We start from the raw sequence: 19,283 nt of genomic DNA on the forward strand, positions 1-19,283 counted from the left end.
ATGATCCTGTGAAATAGGCACTGATTCTTATTGCCACTTTACAGATAAGGAAAATGAGAGAGAGAGAGAGAGAGAGATATTGAGGAGTTAAACTATTGTTTTGTTCTAGAGCATACCATTAGCAGTGGAAGAGCTGGGGTTGGAAGACCTCAAGGACCCTCCTCACTCTGCACACTTGGGCTCTTTTTCTCTGGCTTTCATGCCCTTGGTCTGAGAAAGATGGTGTCCCTGATTCAAGATAAATCAGTCTTGGGCTTCAAGTGTGGATGAATCTGAGTGAATACTTTCATGAGTCCTTGTCCAAAAGAGCACAGGCTGGTGGTGACTCGCTGCACGGAGTTGGGCTGGGCAGGGTGTGAGGAGAGCAGATTGTGGCTAAGGAGCTGAGCCATGGCACCTGGCTTTCTAAGGGGTGTCCATTCACCTTGGCCTTGAGCAGTGGAGTGATACCCCAGAAGGAGTGATACCCCAGAAGGAGACTTACTCTCTGTTGTATCTGACTCCTCCAACTGGCTGTGATTTGGAGCACAAAAAATCCATTTGTTACATATTGTGTTAATTTGTTCAGGCTACCATCACAAAGTGCCACAGACTGGGTGGCTTAAACCCAGAAATTGATTCTCCCACTGTTCTAGGTGCTACAAAGTCTAAGATCAAGGGTCAGCAGAGCTGTTTTTTCCTGCGGGCTCTCTCCTTAACCTGGAGATGCCATCTTCTTCCCATGTCCTCACATGATCTCCCCTCTGCTTGTGTGTCCTAATCTCCTTTTACAAAGACACAGTCAGAGTGGATTAGGGCCGTGCCCTAATGGCCTCATTGGAATGTAATTACCTCTTTAAAAATCCCATCTCTAAATACAGTTGCATTCATAGGTACTGGGGGTTAGGACTTCGACATATGAATCGGGGGAGACACAGTTCAGCCCATAACACTCATTATTTCTATTTTCTGTTTAAAACAGAGAGAAAATAGAAAACCCTACCAGCGCCTTCTGAAATCCAGTCTGTAATGACCCAGTGGGCCAGCTTGCCTCCCACTTCTGCCTGGTGATCTATAAATGCCACTGGGATATAAAGGCGGGTCTCCAGGGGTTTCTCATCAATCATTTATCTGCCTGCATCTTCTCACAAATCCTAGCTTCTCCCAGCCTCCTCTTGGTTTTTCTTTCTCAGCTTCTGCCAACAATCAGAATGTTCTGATTGCTTATATAACACAAACAATGCTAATAATGTCAGCTACATCTATGGGGAGCTTCCTGTGTGACAAGCCTTACACAGAAGGCTGCACATACATCACCGTGTTGAGTGCTCACAAGCCCAGGACTTAGATATAGTTAAGACCCTGGTGTGTACTTGAAGGGAAACTGAGGCACATAGCCGTAGGTAATTTACCCAAGACCCCCGGTTAAGAGACAGAGGTGGAATTCATCCGCCGTCTGACTCCAGAGCCATGCTGCCACTGCTGCTATTAATGTCAATAAGCAGACACCAGGGCCGCAACCACCACCCCAATAACAATACTCATACTCAGGGTAATGCCTATGAATAAATATCACTGGGACTGGAAACTGGATCTGGTAAGTCCTTCTGAATGGATGGTTGACTTGACATGCGGTGTTGGGGTTCCTGGAGCATAAATTTCAAGACCTAGGACCTGAGTTCAGATCTCGACTCTGCTGCATCCTATTGGAGTGGGGTGGGAGGAGTCTCAGTCCTCTTTTGTCCGATGCTAACTGGTGAAGAAAGTGGCTATAAGGAACAAAATCTAGGGCAGTGGCCTTTCAAGTGAATCAGATGGCCTATCTATACTGAACTCACCTTGCACTGGGCTGCATTGAGCACTTCATGTGTTCTCCCCTGATTTAATTCCCACATCGACTCAGCAAGGTCTGTATTATTTGCTGTGAATCAGATGAGGAACTCAGAGAGGCTGGGTAAGCTGCCCTAGGTCACACAGCTAGTTAATAAGAAAAGTGGAATTTGTGTGCACACAAAGGAGGTGAGGGGTTGGAGGGGGCATGGAAGAGTGCCAGCCACCTGCCTACACCTTTAAAGACAATCCCATTGTTCAACACTCCCCAGTCAACCACTTTGGGTATGCCATCTGTTTCTTGCTATTTTGGGCTCAAAGAACATGAGAGCACTGTAAACTGGGGAGGGATTGATGAATATAGAAAAGCTATTATTGTTCTATCATCCTCTGGTCTGGGCTTCATAGAGGATTTTGAGCATATGCACAGTCCCTGTTCTGCCCAGATATCAGGATGAAGACTCAGTCGGTTCTTGGCTCAGGGCACGCAGGCCTGTCTGGTTCCAGGTCCTCGGTTTCTTATACTGAGTTAAGCCACCTCGCTGCAAGGGAGGAACAATGTCTGAGGCTGGTTGACTTTATTAGTAGCCTCAGGTTTCTGTGAGAACATCACTGCCTTGGAGAGACCCTCCAGTGTCAACCCCACCTCCTTCACCTACTCTGTTTTCTTACTCAGCTTCTTCTGTCCACCAAGGACTAATCACTACTGGGCACTATCCTGTATATTTATTCACATTCATGTCTATCTGTCCATGAAAATGCATGCTCCATATTGGCAAGGAGTTTTCTTCTTCTTTGTTCAATGTTTGATCCCCAGGATCTAGAACAACACCCGGTACACGGTTTCCCTCAATAAATACATGCTGAGTGAATGAGTGACTGAGTGTATGAGACAGTGAGTGGGGGATTGGGATTGCAAAGGAACAAAAAGATAATCATGGCTCACCTTTATCAAAAACAATAGGAACAACTCAGTGTGCTCCTAAAATGGGCCAAGCACCATTTAGATGCTTTATGCATAATTACTCATGGAAACATTGTAGCAATTGGACCAAGTTGCAAAAGACTGTTACTTTGTAGGTGAGGAAAGTGAGGTCCAGAGGGATTCATCCCTTGCTCAGTTCCCGTAGTAGGAAGAGGAGATGGGATTGAATCAAGGGCATCAGGCTTTTGAGAAAACCACACAGCCTTTCTATACTGAACCCACTGCACCAGGCTGTGCTGGGCCCTTAATATGTTCTTTTTCAATTGAGTTCTCACATTAAATTCAGCAAGAGTCTCACACTGAATTCATGAGGAATTATTTCCTCACGAATCTGATGAAAAAAAAATGGATTCAGAGAGGTTGGGTGAGTTACCCTAGGTCACACAGCTGGTGAGTGACAGAGAGGGAATGTGTGCTGTATGCACTTTGCGGCACCCAGGACACCTGCCCTCATTAGTGTTCATTCTGCAGATCTTCGAAAAGCCACAAAGGGCAAGTGGGCTTCCTGGGACTCAGCAATAACCTACTCAACACTGATGACCCAGTCCAGGGGCCTCATCCGTGAGAAAGTCCCTGCCCTGGGTTGGTGAGCACTAATCTAAACCAAAAGTCCATCAGAGTAGCAGAAGCTGCCAGAACCTTTGTGGGGGGACATAGCCAGAACCAACCGGACAGTGTGTCCCAGGGGGCAAGGCTCTGTCCATGACCCTGTGTTCAGATGGTTTGAGTCAGTGTTTGTCACTGCTGCCCCTTTTCTCCCACTCATGCCCTAACAGCAACATGGGACAAAACGCGAGACTTAGCTCTTCAGTTGCACAAACGTGGGTGTGAATTCAAGCTCAGTACTCACCACCTCTGTGTTCTCACTTCTCGGAGCCCCACTTTCTTCTACAAATGGGGACAATCATGCTTACCTGTGAGCAGTGCTGTGGCTGCAAACTCACAATGTCCAGACCTGAGCCTTGCAGCGGTTCATATCGTGGCTCTGATTTGTAGCAAGAAGTGGAGCTAAGGAGGCCTCTCACAAGAACAAAACAGGATGTTGGGAGTTCCTGCAGGTTATAGCATTCCTACCTCTGCCTGTGTCACCCCTTCTCATGTTACTCTGTCTGTCTGTCTGTCTGTCTCTCTCTCTCTCTCACACACACACACACACACGTACACACTGATCTTGCCAACCCCCAGAGGCATGGCTGGGACAGTGCAGCACAGAGGCAAGGAATCCTCGTGGCTGGATTTGACTCACAACATCGCTTACATACAGGGAGGCATGTCACGGCCCTCTCTGGGGCTCTGAGTCCTCGTCAATAATATGGGGTGATGAACTCTCCTCTTAAAACTGTAGCTAGAATGAAAGATATTTACTTCAATGGCCTATCTCAGTACCGGGAATGCAGCAGGTGTTCTGTAATGGTTATTTACAGGGTGAGCATTCTCTAGGCTATGTCAAAACTTTGTGGTTAAGCCTGGTCAACTGTGAACTATTTAAGTATTTAAAACCTGAAATATGAATCTCAGATCTGTGCCCCTGAAACCACACGTTATGTGTTAATAAAAAAATAAAACCCCAAGTAAGCATGACAAGACATTGGATTGAACATGTCTTCTCTGATTAAGGCTGAACCTGTCATTTATTTTGCTCAGTGGAGGTTCGGCCTAGATCACAGCTGGTGACCTCAGCATCTCTGGATGGTTTCCTTCCTTTCAGGATAAAGCCAGTAGATGCTTGCTCTTCCCCCTGGTCCCAGATATCGCATTGTTTGGGTGTTCTAATTGAAAAGCAGCTTTCTTTTCATTTCTCTTCTGGCTTTTCCTCTGAGGCCTCCAGGGTTTCACCTGCTCCTTTTGGTGGTCATGGTGAGTGCACAGCAATAGTCTCTTTGATTTCTTTGATTCGTCAAGAAGTTTTTGCAACAAAGCCCTGATCTTAGGGAGCCTTGAGAAAAGCAGGCCTGAAGCTGATTCCAGAGAACCTCCATCTGTCGAGGAGGGTGGGCAGTGCTTGGATGTGCATCCAGGACACCTCCAGGGTCCTAGTGCATCAAGATCATTCAAGCAGCAGCTTATTCATTGCCTTTACTTCTCTTCCACTGATCTTGCTGTGGTGGCTTGGGTGGGAAATGGACCCTGGGGGGAGGGGACTTCTCCTAGTTCTACCCTCAGGCAAGGTTCACAAACCCAGACGTCTTCAGCCGATCAGCAGATAACGTCAATGGTAACATCTTACCCACAGAGTGAGAAGACACTGGAGAGCTGACTCCATGGAAGCACATAAAGGCATGAATAAATGCATGTAAAACTCAAATTTCAATCCATTCTCATGATGGAGCTCGCATGAAGTCCATCTTACAGATGAGGTACCCGAGGCTGGAGAAGTCCTGCATAGACTTCATGGTGCTAGGCAGTCTGGGTGGCCTGGCACTCTTGGGTAGCATGGTCTTCATTCTCCAGGGCTCATGCAAGGGCAGGGGGATTCTCCCAGAGCTCGGGACCAGTGTGTCCAACTGCACCCCTCCCACCACCACTGTTCCTCCCAGCTGGACAAGCCCGGGCTCACCTCATTGTCTCTGTCTTTCTCCAGGAAGTGGCGGGCCACGTGGCTGGGTAGAATGTTCCGGAGCATGTTCTCATTGTGTTCCCTTAGCTCCTTCATCTCATTGATCTCCTCTTTGGCCTGTACTCGCCAAAGGAAGTCAAGGCGGGCTGTGTACTCTAGCTGTTGTGTGTGGGAGAGAAAGAGAAGGAATGGTGAGCTCCCGGGATACAGGCTCAGGCACACAGGGTGGGAGGGGGAGAATGCTTCTGTGGAACCCTTCACAAACAAAACAGAGCCTCAGCTGAACATGCTGGGGGATTTTTGCCCAATGCCAAGAGATTGGAGGGTGATTCGACTCCACTGGGCTGTGGACCTTCCCTTCCTACCATTAAGACACCTATGATTTTGTGATTGTGTGACTCTCTGGGGATGACACTGTCATCTACTAGATTATAGGTGCTGTGAGTTCAGGAGTCCCTTCATCTGCTCAATGATCTCCTTACCATGGAGCACCATGGCAGGCACATGGGAGGTGCTCCATCAGTATGTGTGGACTCCACAAGTAAATTCTGATAATAAGGCCGGCCAACATGTAGATGGTGGTTGCTACATACCAGCAACATTTATTGTCTATTCGAAACAATAAACATCCATTCATTCCCTTCATCACACAACAGCCCTGATGGGGAGGTATCATTATCAACCCTTATCTTATAGATGAGAGAATCAAAGCGAGCAGGGTTGAGTGACTTGACCAAAATCGCACACTCGTGAGTGGGGAAGCCAGGGCTGGAACGAACTCCTGAGTCTGAGCTCTTCATCACGAGGCAAGAAAAAGAAGTGAATGAGAGCATCATGGATTCTAAGTTGAGAGACAGATGTGGCTTAGGGTCCTGGTCCCCCATTCAAACGTTGTAAACTGGACTCATGACTTCATCACAGATTCTTTATCTCTACAACTGGGATGAACACCCATGAGCATGTGGGACTGGAAGGAGAATTATTTAGGGGGTTATAGAGAGGGCACGTGGCCCACAGTAGGTCCTCAACATACATTGTTAGCTTCCCCACGTCTTAGTTTCCCTGCACTGGAGAGCAGACAGCTTCCTTTTAAAGAATCTCCTAAACCATATTTATCACAGTTTGGGGATACCATTATTTCCAACTCCTTTTTTTTTTTTTTTTTTTAGAATTTATTCATTTAGGGATGCCTGGGTGGCTCAGTGGGTTAGAGCCTCTGCCTTCAGCTCAGATCATAATCTCAGGGTCCTAGGATCGAGCCCCTCATCGGGCTCTCTGCTCAGCAGGGAGCCTGCTTCCTCCTCTCTCTCTGCCTGCCTCTCTGCCTACTTGTGATCTCTGTCTGACTTGTGATCTATCTGTGAAATAAATAAATAAAATATTAAAAAAAGATTTTATTCATTTATTTGTCAGAGACAGAGAGAGAGAGAGCGCACAAGCAGGGGGGGTGGGGCAGAGAGAGAAGCATGCTCCCCGCTGAGCAAGGAGCCTGATGCGGGGCTTAATCTCAGGACTCTGGGATCATGACCTCAACCTAAGGCAGATTTTTAACTGACTGAACCACTCAGGTGTCCCTATTTCCAAGTCTTTTTAACTATTGAAATGGACAATATGTTGTGCGGCCAAACATATGATGCGATGCCTTGAATTCAAGGATTTAAAACATTCAGCTAGTTTCTTTCCTTTGTCTTACATGAAAGTCTCAGGGGGTGGTAAAAATATGGAAAGACAGAGGCACAAGATTACCCCTTCAGCAGAATTTGTAATAGCAAAAGCTGGAAACAACCCAGGTGTTCATTTTGTTGGCTGAAGAAACTATTGTATATGACTACGAGGAAGAAAAAAAGAAAGGAAAACGATTTCTCTATACTTTAATGAACTAGTCCCCAAGGTAGAGAAAAGCATGTAGAATATTCCACCTTTGATCTACAAAAGGATTGTGTATGTCATGGATGGAACTGGAGGGGATTATGCTAAGTAACAGAAGTCAGTCAGAGAAAGAAAAATACCGTATGATTTCATTCATAGGTGGATTCTGAGAAACAAGTCAGATGGAAGTATGGGAGGGGAAGGAAAAATAAAATAAGATGAAAATATATAGAGAGGCAAACTTTAAGAGATGCTAGACTACAGGAAATAAACTGAGGGTTGCTGGGGGGGAGGTGGGTCAGGGGGATGAGGTAACTGGGGCATGGGCCTGAAGAATGATGTAACGAGCACCGGGTGTTACATACAACTGATGTGTCTCTAAATTCTACCCCCGAAACTAATGACACACTCTATGTTAATGAAATTGAATTTAAATAAATAATTAAAAAATAGAAATGGGGGCATTGACTTCTCTCTCTGTCCACATGTATATATTTTCTTTACTTATTGAAAAATAGAAGAATAAAAGGTCAAACATAAAAACTCATTACCGAAGAGACGAGGAAGGGAGGGAGTAGAGTGGAGAAATAAGGATAGAATTTAAAGTTTTAAAATTAAATCTTGTTTTATAAACTTGGCTGTTGAATTGTGGAAACATTTTTCTTAAGTACAAAGCTAAACAGATGTTAAAAAAAAAAAAACTCGGTAAGAAAACAGACAGAAGACAAACAGATGAATCTATACATATTACCACACCAAGGGGAAATATTCCAAATGTCTTTAACATAATAATTTGATGACCCATTTGTAGAAGGAAATATTCTGAGGATAAAAAGAACTCAGAAAGAATCTCAAAACCATTTACAGCAATTGTATTGTTGGTGGTAGTGTCTATCATTACTCTTAGACTCCTGGAAGTGAATTACAGGATGAAGCTAATAGGTAATTGGATTGGTGTCACTGAGACCTGGTATTTCTGGGAAGGGAAAAAGGACATGCATATCTAATGATGGATCTAAGCCAAAAGTCAATAAGTACCACTATGAACTCATGGTATGTACATATTTCCTACCTTGGCCCACTGATAAAAAAAAAAAAAGCCTAGAAATAATGAAAATCTAGTAGTAGCTGACACTCCCAGCATCTAGATTGTGGTTTCAAAACATCAATTCTTACTAAAATGACCTCACACTCTTTGCAGAGATGGCTGAAGTTTAGGGCAGGAAACGTACGATCCTGGACCATTTTTTTTTCACATCAGAAAGTAAGAACATCCCCAGAGATGATGGGGGTTGTGTGAACAGGCTCCCATGTGTCAAAGATGTGACAAATCAAGCTTTAATAAGGATAGTGATTGCAATGGATTGAAACACAGGGACTCTGGTAGCATGCATCAGTTCACAATGACACTTAAGACACACGACTGCATTGATCATCTCTGGATGGTGCTTGGGGACAGACTGACTGGGAAACTTACAGGGAATGCAGTTACAGGGAAATAATTAAGCATTTATCCTGCCTTTGCCTTATGAGCTGTACCTGGAGGAGTAAGCTCTTCTCCAAACTGTATTCTGGCTAATGACTTACGGACTATGGATAGAATCAAGCTATTACCACCTATAAAATTAATGAATAGAGGCTATTCTTATCAATAGCTAGCTGCTAATAGAAAAAAAAAGATATGCAGATATTACATGGCTGTTAAAAGTAACTCACAAAACCAGCCAACAATGTATTTTTTTTTTTCTCACCAAGTTTCTAAACATAACTACCAATACAGGAAAAACAATGGGCAGAGGAATCTGTTAAAAGCCCGGAGAGATGCAATCAACAAAGTCTAAACTGGGAAGCATTATAGAAGTCGGATGACTTTCACAAAATGTTGCCAGAGAGAAAAGATGGAGAGTAATCTTATAAATTAACAGACTTAAGAGATATCAACCAATGGCAATACACGGATTTTATTTATGTATTTGTGACCCAAATCACATAAACAAACTTAAAAATATAATTATGAGCCAATTAAGAAATTGAAACAGTGCCTAGAGGCTTGACAATGTCAAAGAGACACGATTTTCTTTTTAAAAGTGTCTAATAGCATTGTGATTAGGTTAAAATTCTCTATCTTGACTGGATGCATACTGAAGCATTTGCAGATGAAATGACACGACATCTGGAATTTGCTTCAAAATAATTGGGAAGGAGTGATGAGAAAAATGAATAGGGAGGTAGGTGAGAAAAGACACAAGAGTTAATGACTGTTGAAGTTGTGAGACTACTATGCACTTCATAAACTTTTATATATGTTTGAGATTTTCCATAAGATCAAAAAATGATTAGAGGCAGCGGGCTGCTGAAGAGAATGCGGGTCTTGCATGTTTTGCTGTGTGAACTTGGGAAAGTCATTCCACTTCTTGTGTTTTGGTTCTCCTTCTAAAAAAATTAAGGATAATAGTCTCCATGATGTCTAGTTCAAGAGGCACAGATTATTATATGGATCTATTATATGGGCCAAATTACATGATGCATGCAAAAAAATCCTGAAATGTCTAAATTATAGATTTATAAGGTACTACTGCAACTTAAGGCAGCAGGGGATAAGAGCAGATCAAGGCTGTGCATTTGCTTTTTTCCTTCCAGATTCAAGAGCACTGAATTTTAATTTGTCAAGTTTCAGGACAGTATTTTCTTATCCAAATGAGATGCTCGTTATCTCCCTTAAAAGTGCATGCTTGGTTGAAGCAGGAGATCATTTTCAATGTATTTTCTATTGAGAACCTTTCGTCTGGTTGAATTCAGCTCGGAAACACAGGTAGGGAAATCTGGAGTCCTGCAGTCGATTTCAGCCAGGATTTTCCAGTTACAAGTTAAGAATGCACTTTGCGTGTCAGCCAGGCAATGGCTGGTCACTGCATTGAAGGCATGTCCATACGGAGACTCTAAATTCGAGGACAGCTCTGACTCTTGCCAAAACAAATCTCATGCAGGCAGGCATTGTCTATTATTTAATCTCTGGGGGAGGAAAGTAGGCCCTTCCAGTTTACAAAAGATCTAGTGTACTGTGCACCTACTATGTGCACGGTGCTTGGCATACAAAGATGATTTGCTCTCAGCTCCGAGTGAAGGGAGAAGAACGAAAGACAGAGGAACGTGTTAAGGAAAGAGCATTTCAGCCCAGTGGTTAGAGCAGGCGTGGACAGCAAGGCAAAGTGCACAGAAGGCACACAGAAGCTTTGAAAGGGAAAATCTTCACATTTGCTCAAGAACTGGCAATGGATTTGGAAGTGTAATCTCTTTCTTGATTTTTACCAGACTATTAGGGAACTGGCTCTATGAGAAGGGTACCAAGGGAACCAGCACATGTTGTTCAGAAGCTTCAAGCCAGGCTCTCAGCACAGGGTGAGAGTTAACACTGGCCCAGCTCTTGGCCTGGACCAGGCCCTGTTCTCAGCACTTCCTCTGCGGAAGCTCATCCAGTCACATGACTCAACAAGGTGGGTATTTTGTTATTCTCATTTCACAGGTGAAGAAATGGAGTCACAGTAAGGCAAAGTCAACTGCCCAAGGGCTCACAAGCAGAGACTGGCTCTGAACTCAGGACATTCTGATGCCAAGCTATGACTTGACCCCTGCATTATACGTACTTGACCTCATGCAGCCATTCTTCAACGCCTCCTAGAGAACTTTTATCCTTTTCATTTTGTTGGTAAAGATGGGGCAGCTCTAGGGGCTTGAGTTTCTCAATGTCACCCATCCTTCCAGTGACATTGTTGAGACTCAAATTTAAGACCATTTGGTTCCAGGGGCACCTGGCTGTCTCAGTTGGTTAAGCATCTGACTCTTGATTTCACCTCAGGTCATGATCTCAGGGTCATGAGATGGAGCCCTACGTCAGGCTCCATGCTGAATGTAGAGCCTGCTTGAACTTCTCTCTCCCCCTCTCCCTGCACCATGCTCCCCACTCCCTCTCTTAGTCTCTTGCTAAATAAATAAATAAATGTAAAAAGAATGAAAAGACAAAGAATATTTGGTTCCAGTGCTTGGGTGTTTCCTTCTACACCACGCAGTCTTGGTGTCTCTCTTTATCTGACCCAGAAGTAAGAGGAGACCTCATTAATCTCTGTCCCCGTGTGCAGAGGCGGCTTCCTCTCCCATAAACAGAGCCCCTGAAGAGAAGCCCACACCTCAGGGTTGCCAGTGAACCAGGTGAGGTGGCAGGCACCTGACTGCTCTCTCTCTCTCCAACGTTTAGAACGTCCACCTGCCTTGGGGGAGGAGGAAGGGATGGCACAGCACTTCCACATGTGTCCAAGATGAAATTTCCCAAGTGGTTAGTTACGGAACTTCCTCCATCCCTCTGGAGATATCTCCCACCAGGCTGCTGCTGTGTACCAGGCATCTATGGGCATTTTCTAACCTTTAAAAAAATTGAGGGCCTCTGAGTCACAAAAAGAGAAACTGGTGGAAGCAGGTAGCAGACCCCAGGAGTAGACAGACTTGGTTCAGAGAAATAGGAGCCTGACACAGAAGTGACACAGGTGAGGCAGAAAGACCCCCTCATAAAGAGAGGCAGTGGCACATGGTGGGGAGAGAAGATCCGGAAGTTTTGGATTCCTGTTTCTACCTGGTGTTCCTTGTTGGCTTTATGACCTTGGTGACTTGGGATCAGATGCATAAAAATACTTTCCCCGTTTACCTCAGAGGCCTGTTTTCAAAGTAAAGCATTCATAGCTTATGAATTTTGAAGACCTATTCTATGTGCAAACACTGGGATTAGTACATTACAATTATATTCTTATCAACTCTTATAACGACCCTATGAGGTAAGGCCGTTACTAGCATACCCGTTTTATAGGCAAGAAAATTGAGACTCAGAAAGTTAATTGCTGAAGGTCGCATAGCCGTTAAGTGGCAGAGTTGGGGTGTGAGTACGTCTCCCCTACTACAAAGCCAATTAACCTGTGAGTGCTACCATTATGGGATGTGATTATGTAATTTTAGAGCCTTTTGAAAGTTAAAAAGAAGAAGGGGACATATCAGATGTCACTTAAGCACTTGGATCCTCCCTATGCACAAATATACCCTTACTTTACAAATAATCTTAACATGGTTAGGTTGTCTGTTTCCTGGGACAAAGGGAGCACAGAACAAATTAAATCAGAATGTTAAAAGGGTATTGGGGAAGGGACATTGCCAGGGCACAAAATAATTCCTTATGCTGATAGAGGAGAAAGGAACATCCTTCCTATTGTGAAATGAGCTCCCTCACTCTGAACTTGCTATCAGTTATCTTATGGGGGGGGAGGTGTTGCTCACTCATCAGTTTCAAACCTGTGGGATGGAGGGTGGGTATGTTTCTCTGTAGGATTGCCTTGTCTGATTTCATCTTCATAGCCTTCTTAGGGATGGCTGTTTGCATGTCAGACTAAGGGGTTTTCCTCTGTAACCAGAAGCCATCAAGACATGGAAGATACGACCCCAGCTCTAACAGAGAGCTAGAAATACCTAAATATAGGAATTCTGGAAATGGCTAGTTTTTGACTTTGCCTTATTATTTTGCCATGAATTCAGTTCAAATTTAAAACCAAATCAAAGTCACACTGCAAGATTGAGTGCCTGGGACCATCGTGTTGGTGCGTGAACTTGTTTCTTTCTCCTGTCTAGAGAAGTGGAAAGGGTGAGCTTTGGAGAAAAATCTGGGTTTGAATGGGTTCTCCCCCCTGACTAGATGAGTAGCATGATTTTCTTTATCTGCAAAATAGACTGCCAAGAATTACCAATCCCGGTTGTTGGGAGGATGATACCAGATAACAGAGGCACAGAGCTAGAACTTGATACACACTAACCCTTCTCCCTCATCAAGTCTTTATACTTATCTTTCTCCCCCTTGGCTACATGTTGCATCCCCCTTATTACACATAACTTTGTATGTATTTCTAGGTTCTTAGGGATTGGGGCTGTTTCAGGGTTTCTAAGGGTTGATTACCTCCCTGTTTCCATGGTGATTTCTTAGCGCTATGTTTCTATTTCTGCCCTAGCTGAGTCTTCTATTTTGCTTTTCTCCTCTTCTGGTAACTTTTTTTTTGAAGTGGATGTAGACCAAAGAAAGATGGACCGGGATCCAGGGCAGGGCAGAGAAGCTGGCAGGGGCTGGTTCCACCAGGGAGAGAAAATCTCCCCGCTGATGAACACCACAGCAGTCATGGTCTGAGTCTGCATGGAGATGTCCTACTGACCACAGCAGGTAAGCCGCCTGGGGCGAAGTCTGGTATCGCACTCCTATGCAGAATAAATTCTTGCCCCAATGACTCAAAAAGTCGTTGGACAGCCTGATCGCCACGTAGCAGGTCCTCTGGGAGACTAGAACCTTGGGGTCAGGGATGGGGTTTTAGACGGAGCCCGCCACAGTGCCCACCCCAGATGCTGGCAGAGTCATGCTTCACAGGGAGGTGGCACTGATACACTTTAGGGCCCTTATCTGCTTGGACAAGTAAGGAATGACACACTTCCTATACTTCCATAAGACAGTGTGCAAAATGCTGCACATGATAATCTCAGACAATTCTCCAAAACGGACGTATCCAGGTGTTACTATCCTATTTCACACTGGAGGAAGACCTCTAAGTTCAGGGAGACGAGCAACTTGCTTAAGGCCACAAAGGGAGCGTCAGAGGCTAGACTAGGACCCTGGCTTCACTGATCCTCTCACCTGCAAGATTCCCAAGCCCAGCACACAGCTGGTCCGGGGAACGACTCCATGCTGGGAGTAATGGAAATGGGAGAGATCCTGGTCGGCCTCAGGCAGAAATGGTAAGTTTTTATTTGTTTGTTTGTTTGTGTTTCATAACAATGATCTCTTTGAAAGAGATATACCTGAAAGGCATTAAAACATCCTGGCTTGCCAAATCATCTTCTCCAGTTTAGTTTTTTTAAGGTGGTCTTTACTAGGAACCAATTCATTAAGAATCACCACTTCCTGCAAGCAGCTGATGGGTCATTCGCTGCAAGGAAGAGCAGAGGACTCATAGATTGGTTTCAGGGCAATGGGAAATGCCAAGTAGCAGAGGTGAGTTTGAGCAAAGTGTTGGATTACCTGCTGTCCATGGTAGAACACAGCAAGGAGGAACATGGCCATCAGCAGCAGTGATGCCTCCTTGGTCCCCAGGAAATCTCTGTTGGAAGAAGAAAGGAAAGATGACAAGAAGAAAGGCAAGGTTACAACCATCGAGGGACCCCAAGGAGACTCATTAGCAGGTTCAGAAAGAAGCTGGATAAACAGAAAGGAGGGAATATTTCTTGAGCACCCACTAGGTGATAGGGGCTGCTGTCTGAAGGTTTCCATATAGGCTAATTCAGAAATCAGTTGATTCTCCAGGGTATGAGGTCACTTTTGTCACACCTGGTGGACGAATCTAGAGTCTAACATCTCAACAATGCACTCACATTGGTAAAAATGTTTTCCCTTTGTGGAACACTTCTAGACTTCAAAGAGCTTTGAAACTTTCTCATCACAAAAATCCACATGAAGACCAGGATGCCTCCTTTTTCTTTAGATGTTATTCTATTTCAGAGATAGGGTCATGGTGCTGACAGTGTGGCTATGTCTGTTTTAGCTGCTTTCGCTTAGATTCTTAAATTGATTCAATGATTTGGACACTATTTTAATTCTTTCTAAGTTTAAAATTCTTATATTAATTCTATGAGTCAGGCACTGTTATAATCCCCATCTTATTTCTTATATATTTTAATAAAACCTTTGTTCCCTGTGCGTCATCTCCTCCTGGACTGACACCCCTCAACCCCCACCAAATGCTCCATTCACAGTCCTTGTTGGGGCACATGCTGAAGGGTCACTGATCTGGCCTGTCCTGGGCTCTCCCAGAGATCAAGCTGGAGGGCAGCCGAAGATGGGTAAGCTTATATTTAAACACGGATATCACTTTCAGTCATCCAAGGAATTCAGAAGTTCCAAAAGCCCTTGTTCGGTTCTGCATGTTTTCTCTCTTTCATTTCAGCGCAGCACGAAGCCTTTCTCAGGACAAGCAAAACCAGGAGCCAAAAGGTTTGGAAGAAGTAACATTGGACTTTGACTATGGACACTGGCAATCTGTGGAAATCAACAGTCCTCTTGACAGGCTTCTGGGGACTAATGAAGAAAACTCAGAATAAAATGCTGTAGACAAATTATCTGTGGGGACATTGGGACCTGCTTTCCATCACTCCTGTTCTTCCCTCACCTTTTCTCCATCTCGGGAGAGGCCCCCATCCTCCACTCACCCTGATGCTTGAGCCAAATACAAAACAAACCTAGAAGTCAGCCCTCACCACCCCAATATGTCAATCCTGTCTGCTCTTCCACCCAAATATATCCCCTGTCCCTCCACTCCCTCCATCTCTACCTCTAACCCCTGAGGGCAGCCACCACAGCTTTCAGTAGCCCCCTTCATTGCCTTCCAACATCTATTTCCAACATGCTTTCTGGAATATTCTGTGCCACTAAAACCGGATCATGTCACTCTCTGTTTTATTGCCTCCCAATCAAAAGCACACATATACTCATTAGTGGCTTAACTCTGATGAGGCTTAAAGACACAAGGTGCCATCAAAGAGGACATGCAGCATGTAGGTGGGGGGGGATAGAGTGGACGCTGACAAGACCAAACCCAGGTGGTCTCGAGCCTTCCCTTTTCTCTCCTCACTGGAGATGAACAGTAGTACTGGGCTCAGGAAATGGGGGCCTGAACCCCGCTGCCAAGACCAGCATCTCATCTAGCTTTATGTTGAAGACCCTCCCAGCTGATCCAGAGTGAGCCCAGTCCAGATCTGCAGATAGAACAAGGACTCGGGAACAGAAATATGCTTTCTCTTGGGGAGCTCTTGTGCATACGGGAACCCAAGGGGACCAGGATGTCTATGGGCTGGCACAAGATTCCAATTTGTGAATTCCTAGTTCCATCTGCTTTTCCTTGGAGATAAGACGCTAATAATAGATGATACTCATTATTGTGTCTGTCGTCTATAGCCCCAGCAAAAGCACATAATTACTGAGCACTACTGCATGCCAGGCACATGCTGGGGTATAGAAAATGAAGAAGGCACATTGTTTTTGCCCTCAAAACAGTCCAGGAAAAGAGAGAACTGAACAGATAGATAAGTTCGTAACACAATACACTTCATTGTAAAAATACATCCTTGTTGCCATGGGAATACATGGGGAGAGAAAGTAACCCAAGATGGATATTCTGGAAACACAGGAGCTGAGTCTTCGAGGGTGGTAGATTTCAGGAGGAAAAGATGGGATAAGCTTTGTAGGTATGGGGCATGTATCTTACTTAGCTAGCTGGTTGAAACCTGCTGGTGCTTGCTCTTGCTCCTGGTGGGGATGCTTGAAATAAATCCCTCCTTCACACAGCTTCATGTGAATGGGAGACATCCTGCATTTAACTCCTCCTGAGTGTGCCCTCCTGGGATGCCTGCTCTCCCAGACACTTTTGACATCCTTTTCTTTGTGACGCAGAAGACTTTTGGAAGGCCAGCAATGTGTCACTTGCAACACATTTTCAAGGGAAAACCCCCATACCTCTGGAAAGCAGAGGCTGACCAAAAATAAAGAGCTGGCTAGATCAGAAAAAAAAAGTATGGGAAAATTACTATGAATGGTTTCCTAGTCTTTAAACTCTATTTCACCTGGAAATATTATAGCTGGAGTCAAGATTGCAAAGTATGCATAGAAAGTCAGCCAGGCCAAGGAACATCCAAAAACTGTGATTTGAGTTTAGAAGGAATTTCTTTTTTCCTGGTAGCTTCTGTGATTCTTTGAAGAACTTCCAAGAGAGTCAAATGACCAAAATGTGAATGAAGTTCTTACACTTTGCTTGATATTGGGTGGCACAGACGTAAAACCAGGGGCATTTTGAATTAATTTATTTATAGTAATAAAATCATGGAGTCAATACAACCATCTCCCTATGCTAATAGAAAGGCACATAATTAAGTAAAAACACATGTAGAATAATGCTGATTCTCAAGGGCTGTAACAGTCTTTAGAGAGCATCTTATCTGATGTCTCATAAAAATTAATGTTTAATTTGAGTGTTACTCATTACAGAAGTATTTCTGTTAATCGTGGTAAATTTGGAAGCTAATACAAATTCACAAATAAGAAAATAAAAATTGTCCTTATGCCTACCACCCAGAGAAAACAATTATTAATATTTTGGAGCCAACCAGGGGTGCCTGGGTGACACAGTTGAGGGTCCGACTCTGGATTTTGGCTCAGGTCATGATCTCCGGCTCCTGCGATACAGCCTCTCAGCAGGTTCTGGATGCAGGGGGAGTCTGCTTGGGGACTTCTCTCAGTCTCCCTGTGTCCCTCCCCTAGGTTGTTCTCTCTCCCTCTTTCTCTCTCTTTAAAATAAATAAATAAATCTTAAAAAAATATTTTGGTGTCAACTAAGTGTCACTTCCCTTTCCTCCATGCAAAAATATGTTTATACATTAAGGACTGTATGGTTCATATTATTTTTGAAACCTCCTTCTGTACTTAGTACATATTATGAAAATAATTCCCTGTAATTCAACATTTTACAAGGCAAGTTGGGTGGGTCCGTTCTATTCCATACTATAGGTATAATAGATAACATAATACCCCTTGCATGGCTTCTATTTTATACATTTAAAATCAAGGACCAGGGAGATGCTACTTGCCGCGGGTCACACAGCTGATTCCTATCAGAGCCAGGACGCAGTTTCACATCTTAAGCCCCAAGCTCAGAGCTCTGGCCATTTGTGCTTCTGATGCCACATTCTTAGTTTAACTATTACTCCCATTTCCCCTTTTGAATCTCAAAATGAGCCAGCCAGTTTGAATGATGCTTTCTTCTGTCCCCACGCTAATGACTACATTTGCTAAGTGTTGGTCGTATGCCATGTCTGTAATAACACTATGTATAGGTGACGGTCTTTGGAGCTGCAGGAGTAAAGACTGGAGGAGGCATGGGGACCAGACTGGGCGACATGCGGAGTCCTTGAGAAGCAGATTGAATTTTAGCTTCTTAGAGGTGATAAAGAGCCCCTTCAGGGATTTTTTTTAAAGATTTGTTTATTTTTAGAGAAAAAGAGAGAATGAGTGGGGGTGTGGGTGGGAGGGAGAGGCAGAGGAAGAGACAGAATCCCAAGCAGACTTCTAGCTGGGTTCAGAGAATGATGCAGGGCTTGATCTCACAATCCTGAGATCATGCTCTGAGCCAAAATCAAGAGTTGGAAGCTCGACCGACCCAGTAACCCAAGTGCCTTGGAGCCCCTTCTGGGTTTTAAGAAGGATAATGAGTTGACCAGATGTCTCTGATGGTTTTGAGCAGGATGCATCAAGAGTGGAGGCTGGAAGATCAGTTAGGTGACAGCAGCCCAGAGATGAGAACGAGGATCTTTCTAGGACAGCAGCATTACGGCGTCGAGGGTGCATGTGGGATAGTAATTGTTAGTATCATTCAAGTGCTTGTTCTGTTCCAGGCCTTATGCTACGTTTCCATGATCACATTTGATCTCTTGGATACTCCTACAACATAGGACAGGTTGTTACTGTCACTTTACAGATAAGAAAAGCCGTGCTCAGAGGGATTGTCACTTTTCATGAATTCCCTTGGGAATCACACAGCTGGCCGATGGCAGTGCTGGGGTTTGAACCTAAGTGCCTTAACTCCTAAACCTGTACTCACACCTGTTGTGATAGAGCGCTTCCTTACAAGGCATACTGAGATAGATGAGTCTCCAGGGATTGATAAGATACTGGGGGGAGAGGGTGCCCCTCCTGTTTTGGACTCAGGGTCATCTGCTGAGGTGGCGAGTTGTCATGGAGGGCCTCCTGAGCAGACTGGGAGATGCTGGTCTGAAGTATTTGGGACCATCTGGCTGGAGATGCAGCCAGGCTGCCAGTGGAAGGTTCTTCACACTCTGCATTACAAGTGTACCTAACCCCCAGGTACAACCAGCAGAGTGTCACTGAAGTGCCCAAGGTGAGCTCCTGAAGTGTTGGCTAACCCCTGACAGCATGAGCAGGCTCTG

General features: G+C 44.5%; 1 protein-coding gene across 3 annotated transcripts in view; it reads right to left on the minus strand.

Annotated features, from left to right (window-relative positions):
* The window catches only part of ADCY8 (adenylate cyclase 8), a 226,567-nt gene that overhangs the window by 15,748 nt on the left and 191,536 nt on the right, over positions 1–19,283 (minus strand). For all 3 annotated transcript variants that reach the window (XM_032316633.1, XM_032316632.1, XM_032316631.1), the window contains 2 exons: positions 14,314–14,392; positions 5,352–5,510 (listed from right to left, as the gene is read on the minus strand). In XM_032316633.1, coding sequence (XP_032172524.1) covers positions 5,352–5,510; positions 14,314–14,392 — 238 coding nt within the window. The remainder of the gene's footprint in view (positions 1–5,351; positions 5,511–14,313; positions 14,393–19,283) is intronic.

The sequence above is a fragment of the Mustela erminea genome, chromosome 16 (genome assembly GCF_009829155.1).
Source record: "Mustela erminea isolate mMusErm1 chromosome 16, mMusErm1.Pri, whole genome shotgun sequence".
Taxonomy (NCBI): Eukaryota; Metazoa; Chordata; class Mammalia; order Carnivora; family Mustelidae; genus Mustela; species Mustela erminea.